Here is a 13,021-nt window from a genome sequence, read left to right on the forward strand (position 1 = left end):
GCTTTTGAGCTAGCTCCCAACTGATCAGCCTAAACATAAAAATGGAGTCACCCATGCTAAAGTTCCAAAACCCCAAACCCAAACCAAGTTGTCTGACCTTCTGAGCAATCAAAAGACAGAGGTAACAGCTCATTGCAACCTCAAATTCCTGGCCTCAAGCAATCCTCCTGCCTTGGCCTCCCAAAATGCTGGAATCACAGGCTTGAGCTTCTGGGCCTGGCCGGGGCTGCAGTTTTGGAGGTGACACAGTAGTTGCAGCGAGTGGTTATTACCATGGGACATGTGAGCTCCAGAGTTCAGAATTCACAGGCATGTGTGTTCTTGCACACTTAGGTGAGGGAGGCCTCAGGTATCCAACTGGGTCAGACAGAAACTGGAAAATCACTGATTAAGTTGGTCAAGGAGATCTGGGAGCCAAAGCCATCTGCACTCTGAGACAGCCAAGATCCAGCACAAAAGAGCGGGATTGTTACAGCGGGTGGTCCAGAGGACAAACCAAGGGGCACAAGGGCACAAGGAGAATTGGAGAATCAAAGTTTATTCAGGTTCAGAGTGGTCACACCACCAAATTTTGAGCCCGGTCTACACAATTTTTCCCACTTTTATTAAGTTGGGGTGGTTCGAAGGGTGAGGTCTCAGGTAAATAGGTTAGTATTATGTTGATGCTCCAGGTAATAGGTTTAGTGTTATGCTGATGCAGGTCTTCCCAGATGGGTGAAACCAAGTGATAGATGGGGGTTTTCCTTATCAGGATCCCTACTCCACCTTCTGGTAGCCTTGTCTTCTTTCAAGTATAAAATTTCTGGCCCCAGAAGCACCAAATAGTCATTAAAGATAATTCAGAATTACAATGCCCATGATGTAGAACATTCCAGATGAATAAGATCGTTCACCTAATGAGTGAATCCCAGGCCTCTTGGATTCAGGAGAGAGCATGGAGTTCTTTTGGGCTTCAAAGAGACAACAGGATTCTAAAATGTCTTTTTTTTTTTTTGAGACAGAGTCTCACTTTGTTGCCCAGGGTAGAGTGAGTGCCGTGGCATCAGTCTAGCTCACAGCAACCTCAAACTCCTGGGCTTAAGCAATCCTCCTGCCTCAGCCTCCCAAGTAGCTGGACTACAGGCATGTGCCACCATGCCCAGCTAATTTTTTCTATATAAGTTGGCCAATTAGTTTCTATTTATAGTAGAGATGGGGTCTCCAATTAGTTTCTTTCTATTTATAGTAGAGATGGGGTCTCACTCTTGCTCAGGCTGGTTTTGAACTCCTGACCTTGGGCAATCTGCCCGCCTTGGCCTCCCTGAGTGCTAGGATTACAGGCGTGAGCCACCGCATCTGGCCTAAAATGTCTTTTAAAAAGATTCATTGTAGAAAGCTAATCATAGGCTAAAAAGGCAAGATATTCCTCACACCAAGGATGAGAGAACCACCATGCGTCCTGCCACTCCCCTCTGTCCTACTTTGCCTGAATATTCCCGGTGTACTAACACTAAATTGCCTTTCTTCTCTGAAAAAAAGAAAGTTAAACGGTTTCCTTATTATAAGATGGAACCACCCCAAAATTCAGGAGATAATCTCCAATGGACTTACACTCCATGGACAAAATTCAGGGCTCAGAGGAATAGTTTAAAATTTTCCTAAACATGGGGAAGATTTTCAAAAGTTTTCTGAAGAAATTGAGGTCTTTATTGTAACTTATGAGGCTAGGGTACCTGACTTCTGCCACCTAACACACGTGTCAGTGGGACCTGTACAGGCCCAGAATGGATAAAAGGGGAAGAATGGTTTTCTCCTGAGAATGACATCAAGGACCCAAGTGACAAATCCCACCCGGCCTACTTAGAGCTCACAAATGACCTTTTGAAAGCCATCCCCAGTATTTCAGCTCCATGGCAACCCGCTTCTCCAATAAGCAATGCCTAAAATAGCAGTTTCCAAAAATTTGTTGCCATTTGTGAAAAACGCCAGGACTCGGAAGAGGGACTGCCCCCCAAGATTTACAGGAAAGCTTCTAAAAAACGGACTCCCGATCCTGTGCTAATAATCTCCTCGTTAACCTAAAGGACAGCAGGACCTCCTAGGGAAGCTCTGATCAGTTTCTACTGGTTATTCTTTGCCCGGCCCTGAAGTCCATAATCTAAGAAACAAATAAAGTTGAAAAGATTGCCTGTCAAACTAAATGATCTCCAACAAACAACTTTTCAACACTTAGCTGGCTATTTAAAAACTCTTTGTAAAAGAAATTTTCATCTATAAAGGAAATCTCCATTTGTAAGGGTGTCTCCCTCTCTGTACCCAAACCACTGGAAACTTTTACTATGGGGGATGTGGTTGACTTAATGTTCATATATTAAATAACAAACCTTACCTTTGTTTAAGGTGCTTTTCCTAGCCATTTTCTCTCAACTGGGCTTGCTTTGTTTTGGCAAACAGTAGTGTTTAGATCTAAGTTCTGTAAATTGTTTGCTTTGTTTCGTCTGGGAGTCAATCCTTTGGAAGTGCTAATTTAGGGTTGCCTGGCTAGCAATTCTGCAGGGCCATGTAGTAAGTAATTAGAAGATTGAGGCCAGGCGCGGTGGCTCATGCCTGTAATCCTAGCTCTCTGGGAGGCCGAGGTGGCCGGATTGTTTGAGCTCAGGAGTTCGAAACCAACCTGAGCAAGAGCGAGACCGCATCTCTACTATAAAGAAATTAATTGGCCAGCTAATATATATAGAAAAAATTAGCCGGGCATGGTGGCACATGCCTGTAGTCCCAGCTACTTGGGAGGCTGAGGCAGAAGGATTGCTTGAGCCCAGGAGTTTGAGGTTACTGTGAACCAGGCTGATGCCACGGCACTCACTCTAGCCTGGGCAACAAAGTGAGACTCTGTCTCAAAAAAAAAAAAAAAAAAAAAAAAAAAAGATTGATAGTTAAGAGGAAGAAAAACTACAGTTGGCCCTTGAACGATAAGGATTTGAACTGTGTAGGTACACCTATACTGAGATTTCTTTTCCATACTTACAGCTCTCCATGTCCTTGGGTTCCACCTCTGCAACCAAATATGGATTTGGCTAGGCTCACACCTGTAATCCCAGCACTGGAGTGCAAGCCAGGAGGATCACTGGAGGCCACCTGAGTACTAGACCACCCTGGGAAACATAGTGAGACCTCATCTCTACAAAAAATTTTATAAAACCAAAAATTAGCTGGGTGTGGTGGTGCATGCCTGTAGTTCCAGCTACTTGGGAGGCTGAAGCAAAGGAATCAGGTGTGGTGGTGAGCACCTATAGTCCCAGCTACTCAGGAGGCTGAGGCAGGAGGGTCACTTGACCCCAGGAATTTGAGGTTGCAGTGAGCTATGATGCTGCCATTGCACTCTAGAGCCTGGGTGGCAGCATGAGACTGTCAAAAAAAAAAAAACCCAAAAAAACCCCACAAACCTTGCTCTGAATACAGTATAGACATCTGTGCTTTCTCAAGTCAACACATTGGAGTCCCTACCCTCAGCCAGTTGCTAGGCCAGAGACAAACAGCCATCCTTGTAGCTGCACTCGAGTGCTTTCTGGCTTCAATTTATGTCCGAGAACCCCGCCCAGCAGGTACGTGTCCCGTGTTGCCCACAAGGACCAGCAGGCCCACAGCTAGCCAAGGTGCAATGCTACAAGTGAAGGTGAACTTCACCCAATAAGAACAGAGTGGCTTGGGTCTAGGGCAAGATTGGAGCCATCTCAGGGTCCCCCTGAATATGGGGGGCCTTCATACCCCCCAAGGGAACATGGCCTGAGCACCTCCCCCTAGAGAAGGGGTCATAGCTCCCTGGGCAGCTCCCAGAGCACCATTCCCTTATTAAATACTCCTGGGGGCATGGCTGGGGCCAGGGGCAGGCAGCTTATAGGGGGAGAATGAAGGGCAGAGGAAGCTGGACAGCAGCGTCCCCTCCATGACATTGAGACCAGAGCAGGTCCCAGCCTTCCTACCTCCTACTCACCGAAGCAAAAGGCACCTGCCTTAGAGCCAGCGACGTGGCTATAGCAAGTGTACACCCCAAGCATGCTCAAGGGCAGCTTCAGGGCAAGGTGATGGCCTGAGATCAAGCAAGAAGCTGAGCTCAGATCACTGCCTTGTTGGGACCCAATTGCCACTGGCCTTTGAGCTTCTAGTATCTGGCCATGTGGCTTGCTGCCTGCTATTAGGGAAGGGGTCAGATCTGTGGGGCCTAGAGACACAAGATTCCTGGCTAGCCTAGGAGACTCAGGCCGGTTGGGCCCAGCCTGCTTTTGCTCCAGCAGCTTCCACCTTGCCCTTGTAGGGGCACCAGGTCCTTACAGTGGGCTCCAGGCACAGCAGGACTTTCCGGGTCATGCTATGTGTATACGGCCTAGTTTCCCCGTCCCTAGGCCACCACTACCAGTTCTGACCACCTATCTAGTCACTACACCACTCCCAGAGAGTGCTTTCTTCTTTTATTGGGAAGCAGACACAGAATGGGAAACAGAACCCCGCCTGGTGACAGCCAGGACGATAGCGGCCAGCATCAGGGACGCCAGTGCAGCCAGGCTTCCACCTAGCGCCATGGAGGAGGGAGGAGAAGCCCATCTTTCTGTGTCACGGTCACTAGCCTTTCTCAGGAAGATCAATGGCCCCACGGTGACGTCTGCTTCTTCTGTCACTACAGGGGAAAAAAAAAACAGCTAAGGGTCACCTTAGTCCCTAACTAAGAATCAGGTTACCCTGCCTCAGTGGGCTGAACTTGTAGATTATCTTGACATCAACGTCATTATCCCCATAAGCCCCATTACGTCTGAGGCCTGGGACAAAAGCTGAGCCTTTTGTCCCACTAGGTGGGGGCTTGGAGCCCCCCTACCCAGCCAAGACAGGTTTAGGAAGCCTGAAACTGCATTCTCCTAGGGGTAGACAGCCTGCATGGGGGACACGGAAGAAAATACCACCCAGAGTGACAGCAGATACCCTGGACTGAGCAGGGGCTTTCCTAGGACATACCGTGCCTGCGTTTGCGAGAAGTGGACTTGGGCCACGGGCTCATCACATGGGGCTGTCTCCTGGAGTAGCCCGAAATGCCACAGTTACCCTTGTTACAGCAGTCACAGATGTCAGCACTGCCTTCTACCGGGGACCAGCTGGGAAGGAGAGACGGGCAGCTTAGGCTTTTGTTGCCTGCAGGAAGCTGTTTGCTATGATATATTGGGGGGAACACACACACCTGTTGGAAGTCTTGCTGAAGGAGCAGGCTTTGTTGAGTTGGTTCGGGTCCTGGTCAGCCAAAGTGACCTTCAGATGACAGGTGATATATATCTGGAAGTAACAATAGCTATTTCTAGGCTGTGCCAGGGAGTTTAAGCTCATTTCCACATAACCCTTTGAAGGCAGGGAGGGAAGAGCTCCATCTCTGAAGTGGTCCAGAGGTTTAACTTGCCCAAGGTTGCAGAGCAAGCGGCAAGTCTCATTCTAAACTGGAATCCATACCTTTATCTCCCAAATTTGCCCGATTACTGAGCGTGTTCTACCTGGGCTTGTGAAGTCAGAATCCTCTGATGGAACTAAAGAGGTAACATTGCGAAGTGGTCCTGCCTACCCTTAGGTGACAGATGGTAGACACCTTACTAGCAGGCAGCTTGGCTGGGCTTCCAAGATTGCACTCAACTAGTTGACAAGCCACTTTTCCTCTCAGGGATATAGTTATTGGGTATTGCCCTCTTTCAGCTGGAGAGAGGAGACAAGTTGGTTCTATAACCTGAGGTCCTCAGGCACATCGAAGTCTTTTAGACTAGCTCCTTTAGAGCTCCCATCTCAGATTTGAAAATCAGCTTTCTGGTTGTTTCCTTGGGCAAGCTTCTCTGAGCTTCTTCTTCCTTAGGCACATGCCTCCATCAGTCTTGTCTGTCCCAGGTCAGGCTTCCACGTCACCTGTTCTCACCTGACGTGAGAACAAGACAACCCCAGGCTGGTGCCCTGGCACAGCCCCAGCCCCTGGGAAATGCTGCCTGCTCACCCTCATTTAGCAAGTGTTAAAGGAAGGTGACACGAGCCCCTGCTGGAAAGAGGGCCCTGTGTCCGGCTGAGCTGTCAGCTGCCCTCAGCCTTCTAGTCCCAAACGGGCTGATATCCGACTACCTGGTGAGGGGTCACTTTGGCAGAGCTAGGGTTTAGTGTGGTTCTGGCCTCTTGCCAGGCAGAGTCTCCCTTTATGTTCTAGGTACGGGCTTCAATGTCTCCCTGTTCAACTCTGGAAGGGCGTAGAAATCCCATCAAAGCTGCAGCTTCCTACAGAGCCACGAGCCTTGGGTACCACCTAGCGGCCAAATGTATCAGCAGGGAAGCCACTTCGGAAGCCATTTAAGTTCAGACTTTTTTTTTTTTTTGAGACAGAGTCTCGCTTTGTTGTTCAGGCTAGAGTGAGTGAGTGCCGTGGCGTCAGCCTCGCTCACAGCAACCTCAAACTCCTGGGCTCAAGCAATCCTCCTGCCTCAGCCTTCCGAGTAGCTGGGACTATAGGCATGTGCCACCATGCTCGGCTAATTTTTTTCTATATATTAGTTGGCCAATTAATTTCTTTTTTTTTTATTTATAGTAGAGATGGGGTCTCACTCTTGCTCAGGCTGGTTTCGAACTCCTGACCTCGAGTGATCCGCCCGCCTCAGCCTCCCCGAGTGCTAGGATTACAGGCGTGAGCCACCACGCCTGGCTAAGTTCAGACCTTTCAACAAGCCTATTGGCCTGCCTATTGGCCTGCCTATTCTGTCTACTTGCCCTGCAAGAGAAAGTGGTCTAGGCCCTTTAAGAGCCCATATCCCAGGAAGGGCTTTTGTCTTTAGCTTCTTCCAGTACATTCTTGTGCTAACTGGAACCTAAAATCCCTGGGTGGTTCCCCTGTCATTCTTCACTAAGATCATTCCCTTTCCTTTGATCCTTGGGCCAGTCTGCAGAGGGGGAGCCCTCCGAGGGCTCAGACCACCTTCTGAGCTGTGTTGCCCTCTAGTCTTGGTTACCCCTCAATCCCTGGAGAGGCAGAAGGCAGCTCAGTTTGCACTGGTACCGACGGCTCCGTTTTCTATGAGACCTTATCCTGATCCTCCTTCCTGACTGGACCACTTCTGAATTCAACATCGACTCTATCCAAGTAGGATCTTCTACTCTAGGTAGAAGATCTACCCTAGGTCCCACAGGTCACTAATCAGAGACCAAGCCCTTTCTCTAAATCTGTGCATTCTCCCTAGGCCCATTCAACCTAGGACCTGCCATGAAGAGCTTCAGGACTTTTTTTTTTTTTTTTTTTGACAGTCACACTGTTGCCTGGGCTAGAGTGCCATGGGGTCAGCCTAGCTCATAGCAACCTCAAACTCCTGGGCTCAAGTGATTCTTCTGCCTCAGTAGGATGGGACTACAGGCATGGAGTAGCTGGGACTATAGGCATGTGCCACCCATGCCCGACTAATTTTTTCTTTTAATTGGCCAATTAATTTCTATTTTTAGTAGAGATGAGGGTCTCGTTCTTGCTCAGGTTGGTTTTGAACTCCTGACCTTGAGCGATCCACCTGCCTCTTGGCCTCCTAGAGTGCTAGGATTACAGGCATGAGCCACCTTGACTGGCCCAGGCCATCTTATTTTAGATTCTTGCACCTCCTGCCATCTGCTAATCTGCATGGATCTTTTCTCACAAGGCTGCTGGAAGAGGTAGGGCGGCATCCATGTAGTCTCTTCCAAACTCCTGATTTCGACCCTTAGCACTGCCTTGTCACACAAACCTCTGCTTCAGTGGTTTACAAACCCAGCTGTTTACTAGAATCACCTGGGAGCTTACATGGCTTTTGATGCTTTTCCAAGTAAAAAAGATGGACCAGTGGATGGACAATACAGTAGAGCACTAATGGGAGGACCTAGATGGTAGGCACATAGGTGCTTGCTGTAGAACAAGATTTTCATGTGTTGGAAAAAGGTGATGCCAGTATCTCAATTAAGTGAATATATAGGATTATCTAGAAGCACCAGTATTTGATTTTTTCCAGGTGATCAGTATAGAACCAGCATTGACAGACCTGTTTTAGTGACTTCTTCCTGACCAGCTATTCTAAGCTTCACATCCCCCTATTCCATTCTCAGGGAGTTTAAAAGTGATTTGATTTTTTACTCCTAAGAGCCTACCCACTTTCCAGCTATCAGTCCTGTCACCTGTGCTTCACCCCTCCACCATTCAAAGCCATCAGGAATCATCTGCATTTTGTTCCCTTCTCCAGCCCCCTTAGTTTCAACCTGGGCTTTCTAGCTTAGTGGTTGTCGAGGTGGGCTCCAGATTAGTACCAATGTCACCTGGACACTTGTTAGGAATGCAGGTTCTAGGTTCCACGCTGGACCTGAGGGGGAGGGGGAAGCAGCCTGTTTCAACAAGGCCTCCAGGTGATGCCACCTTCAGAATCACTGGCCTTGCCTATGATCAAGTTCAAGAGGCTACCCTGGTTAGGAAGTTCATACCTGCTTTCCTTGCCCCTGGAGACAGCCTCCAGGAAGACTGAGACCTGCGTTTTGTCAACTCCTTCATTCAACTCATCTGAGTTCTTGCCCTGCTGACCTTGGCAAGGACAAGGTCAGCAACCTGGCCACAAGACCCAGCAGCTGTTGCTCTTATTTAAGCTGTCAGCTAGATCTTCCAGCTCCCTGTTCTCTGGTCTTTCCTGTTTCTAAGCCCCGACTCTCCCCACCCTGGGTGGGTTTTCTACTTACCCCTTAGGGGTTTGTGTCACTCATCCTCAAGGGCCTCACTGAAGCCCAAAGCATTATCCACAGGTAGGTTTGTTGTGTTGTAGGGACAGAACTATCAGTCATTTGCTCAAGGAGAGAGCCAGGGAGCAACCCAGTAGGATAATAAGGCCAAAAGCTCAGCCTCATTGTAGGTTATTAGAAGGGGCTCTTACCACGTTTCTGGAGTCATTAACAAAGCTGAACACATCCACTGTGAACTGGAGCATGTCCGGCCTGGCTCTGGGGGCCTTGAATGCAGAAGAGGCATCCGCGAGACGACCATCGACAAGACAACTTGGAAGAGAACGAGTGAAGAATGGTGTTAGGCCAGCAGGTGGCTCTAGGGCCATCCCAACAGGCAGGTGCCCTAGGAAGGGAGCCCAGTCCTCACCCATGGAAGTCCACAATGGTGTGGTAAGGGGAGGCGTTCCGGTCTGGCGTTGGTGTGGCCACACAGCGGTCCACAAACAGCCGCAGTGGCACGTGGCTGCCAGTGTGGATTTCTGCCTGGAGGTGAGCTGTGTCTCCCAGGTGGAAGGTGGGGGACCTCTTCTCAGTGCTCCAGTTCTCTGGAAGAGATGGCCAGGGGTTCAAGACTGCCCAGCGCTTTCCCCGCAGCTGCCAGCCCAGCCCCCCTGCTTACCCTCCATCAGGCGCAGAGAGAAAGCCAGCTTCTCCTCCGAGAGCACCGTGGTCCTGAAGGGCACCCAGGTGGGCAGGATGACCTGGCTGCTCACATTGCCCTGCCTGGGAGGAGAGCCGCAGCTGCCCACACCTGCCCAGGGACACACCCCACGTGGTCCCCCATTGGGGGGGCATCTCATTTCCGCCCCCTTGCAGAGCCTGCAGCTGTGCCCCAGCCAGGCAGCTGAACAGTCCCCTTTGCGCTCCTGAACTTCTGCACCTGTGCATGGCACAGCCAGCCCAGCCATGACAACATCTGGGCTGCAGTGTGAAGTCAAGTACCTCTGATGTTAGAAGTTCAGTTTCTAGACTAAGATCTGTTCCTTGTTAACTTTAGCCCTGGAGACTCAGGTTCCAGGTCTGAGGCAGCAGCCCCTGCATGGTACCCCTCAGTATGGTGGCTCTGCCCAGGCACACTGGCTCATGCCTTGTGTCCTGGTGTCAGCACTGCCCACTTCACCTCTCCGACCTCCTCCAAGACTGGTTCAAGGGCGGGGACTAAGACCCTGTGTGATCCTGGCACTGGACCCAGCATTGTCTTAGAGACACAGTCACTCTCTCCTTCCGCTTCGGTGCCCAAATTCACAGGCACATGCTTGATGTGCTAGGGCCACCAGGAGAGAACAGGTGGCCAGGGCCTAGCCTAGTACCACCCCCTGCAAAGCTGTGCAGCCTACAGCTTCCACTGAGAGACAGTGGAGCCCCTGATGCGTTTCTGGGGATCAGACTAGACTCAGCAGGCCCCACCCAACCCCACCCGGGGCTGGGGGAGTAACCACAACCACAAGCACTTCCACCCCTCACAGCTGTGCTGTGAGCTGCTGCCCAGAGCTGACCCACCTGGCTGCAGCCACAGCCGAGTGGCCTCTGCACCAGGAGCTATGACCCCAGTCCCATACTGACCTGGGGTAGCGGCACTCGATGGGAACCTCGGCACGGTTGGTCCTGAGGATGGACAGGTTCCCCACAGGGCGGGGTTCATGCAGCAGGAAGGTGCTATACACCAGGGAATCAGCAGTCACCTGGAGGACAGGTGAGAGGTTAACCTTACCAGTGCCACCTGCCCAAGGTGTGCCTGACCCACAAGAGGGAGTAGCCAGCCCGTTGGGAGTCGCAAGAACACAGACTGTGCTGCTGGCAGTAAGGAGAGCCCAGGCAGGTCCTCCCTCTGCAACCACAGGGCCCTTACCCAAGATGCTGACACCACCATGGGGGGCTGGATCAGCCAGGGCAGACACCAGAAGCATCAGGATGTGCACCCCCTTCCCCCGCACTCCTCCCCCAGTACATACATGATTTCCTTCAGGGGAGGCCTGGGGCCAAGCAAGCCCTAGAATCAGCCAGAAAGTGCCAGGAACTTTAACTTACCACACAGCAGTTAGCATTTATCACCCTCTGACCTGTTCCCAAGCCCATTTCATGGGAGGAACTGGCTGCATGAGGCAGTGAGAGGTTCGAAGCTTCCAGTTGGGCTGCAGGAGAAGGGGCCTGCCCAGGGGACCCGACCTGGGGCCCAGGTGGCCTCCTGGCCCTGCCCTGATTCGATCTCCAGGGCAGTCTTAGATCTATCAGCAAATGCCCCAAACAGGACCAGCAGCACGGTCTGTGAAGCCCCTTGTTCAAATGTTAGTACGGATTTCAGAGCAGGAGGGCAGCGCCCTGCAGGATGGCACCAGTGGCATAGCTGGGAAGCCAGGTGATTATTACTGGGCAAGATCGAGAAACACTGTGGAGAGCGGGCTGTGTTCCACATTGGGGTCACCTGGGATCCTTAAAGAGACCCATGGCTGGCTCCCACGCCCATCTGATTTAGCATCTGTACAGCTGAGCAGGATTTTTAGCAGCTCCCCAGGTGACTCCAATGTCTAAGGCTTGGGCGTTACTAAGCTAGAATAATTATTCAGATAATTCCTGCAGCTCTCTGGCCTCCATCCCAGGGAAGTAAGGGCCCGAGTCCTCAAGGTGAGCTCTAGGGACCACACCTAAGACTAGAGCTCCAGCTGGAGGGTGTTGGGGCTGGATTTGCTCCACTGCAGCCAAGCTACTGAGTCCACTGCCAGGGGAGGAGCCAGGGCTCCACGTCAGAGGACAGGACAGGCCCTCCATGAAGCAACGGGAACGTGGTTCAGGGCATCAGGGACGATCTGGGGAGCTGTGTGCCTAGCCCTGTGCTGCCGGAAGGGCCTCTTCCCAGTGTCAGTATCCACTTCCTGCTGGCCTGGTGGAGGGGTCTGGCCTGGATTGCGCGGGGTCTCTTCCTGCACCTGCCTCCCAGTTAACCCCTTGGAGTGGCCCCGAGGGACTCAATTGAAACCTGTAAGGTCTTCAGCATGAAGGTCAATGTTGTGCCCCCCAATACCACTTTTAGTCAAAGCTTCAAGCCATTGAATATGAAGGAGGGATGCTAAGATTCTGGGGTATTTCCTGCGATGATTATTCTGAGCTTTCTAAGATAGCAAAAGTCTGTCTCTTCAGAAAGAGTTTCTCATGCCCCAAGCAAGTGCCTGGGCTACCCCCTAGGGCTGTCCTATTGCCCGCACCTGTGTGTGTCATAAACCCACAGGCGTCACAGTGGGGGTGTCTGGACTGGCTCAGTGCACACTGCCACCTCAGGACTCTCTGCTGCCTGCCCAATTTGAGCAGCCAGAGACAGGAACTGGCCCCCAGGGCCAGCTTCAGGCCGCAGCCACGCCACCTCCCTGCCCAACCCCACCTCCCACAGGTTCTATGGCCACACTCCCCGTCACCAGCCACCTCGCACATCCTTCCACCGAAGCTGGGGGCCCCAAGCCTCACCTGCAGGCTGTTGCCACACTCGTGTAGCCCAACCTCGAACCTGACCACATCATCTGTGTCCGCAGAGACCAGGGGCTGACAGCCCTTAGGGCCCAGGGTGAGGTCAGCAGGCCTGACCAACTTCCCGGTGCCAAAAAGGTCTTTGCTGACAGTGACCAACAACTGGGCCTCCAGACACTCCACGATCACCGGTGGTGCAGACGGTGTGGGGCGGCTGGCTCCCCCCTGCAAGAGCCAGAGGGGCTGGGGGTAGCACAGCTCTGTGCCTCCCCAGAGCAGGAAGCAGATGAAGAGCCCGTAGCTCAGCTCCATGATGCCCGAGAGGTGGTGGGTGGCCACCACCCAGCTATCTTATATCCCTGGGATGCTGGCTGAACCCACCTGAGAGCCCCCCACCTGCCTCCCTTCCCCAGTCCAGCGGCACCAGCAGCACCTGCAGCTCGTTAGAGACACAAACTTCAGCCTTCACCCCAGGCGGACTGAATCAGGACTTGGTTTTTCAGCTTGGAAATCCCCAAGTGATCCGTATTCACATTGAAGTTTGCAAAGCATGCACTGGCAGCCTTGTCAGACACAACTTGTCACCCCTTCCCCATCCATCCTGCCCTCCATGCCCACCCTTTGCTGGCCCTGCCCTTAGGCAGCTCACAGTCCAGGGCGGGACAGTGGTCACAGGTCTGTGGGGGAGACAGGAGAAAGGTCATTATTGAAGGGTGGGGAGGGTTAGATCAGAGATGGCAGGGGGCTCATTCCAAGTGCAAGAACAAGGAGGAGATATCCATTAGGAAACAAGAGGAATTTTATG

General features: G+C 51.7%; 1 protein-coding gene across 1 annotated transcript; it reads right to left on the reverse strand.

Annotated features, from left to right (window-relative positions):
- Positions 1-4,436: 4,436 nt before the first annotated feature.
- On the reverse strand, positions 4,437-12,643 carry ZP3 (zona pellucida glycoprotein 3). The gene is made up of 8 exons (XM_012759494.3): positions 12,217-12,643; positions 10,324-10,442; positions 9,380-9,483; positions 9,128-9,305; positions 8,910-9,030; positions 5,204-5,295; positions 4,984-5,120; positions 4,437-4,651 (listed from the first exon to the last, which is right to left on the reverse strand). Exons 1-8 carry the CDS (start codon positions 12,526-12,528, stop codon positions 4,446-4,448), a joined length of 1,269 nt encoding a protein of 422 aa, XP_012614948.2. The 5' UTR covers positions 12,529-12,643; the 3' UTR covers positions 4,437-4,445.
- Between the last annotated feature and the right edge of the window lie 378 nt (positions 12,644-13,021).

Source organism: Microcebus murinus, chromosome 19 (genome assembly GCF_040939455.1).
Source record: "Microcebus murinus isolate Inina chromosome 19, M.murinus_Inina_mat1.0, whole genome shotgun sequence".
NCBI classification, from domain to species: Eukaryota; Metazoa; Chordata; class Mammalia; order Primates; family Cheirogaleidae; genus Microcebus; species Microcebus murinus.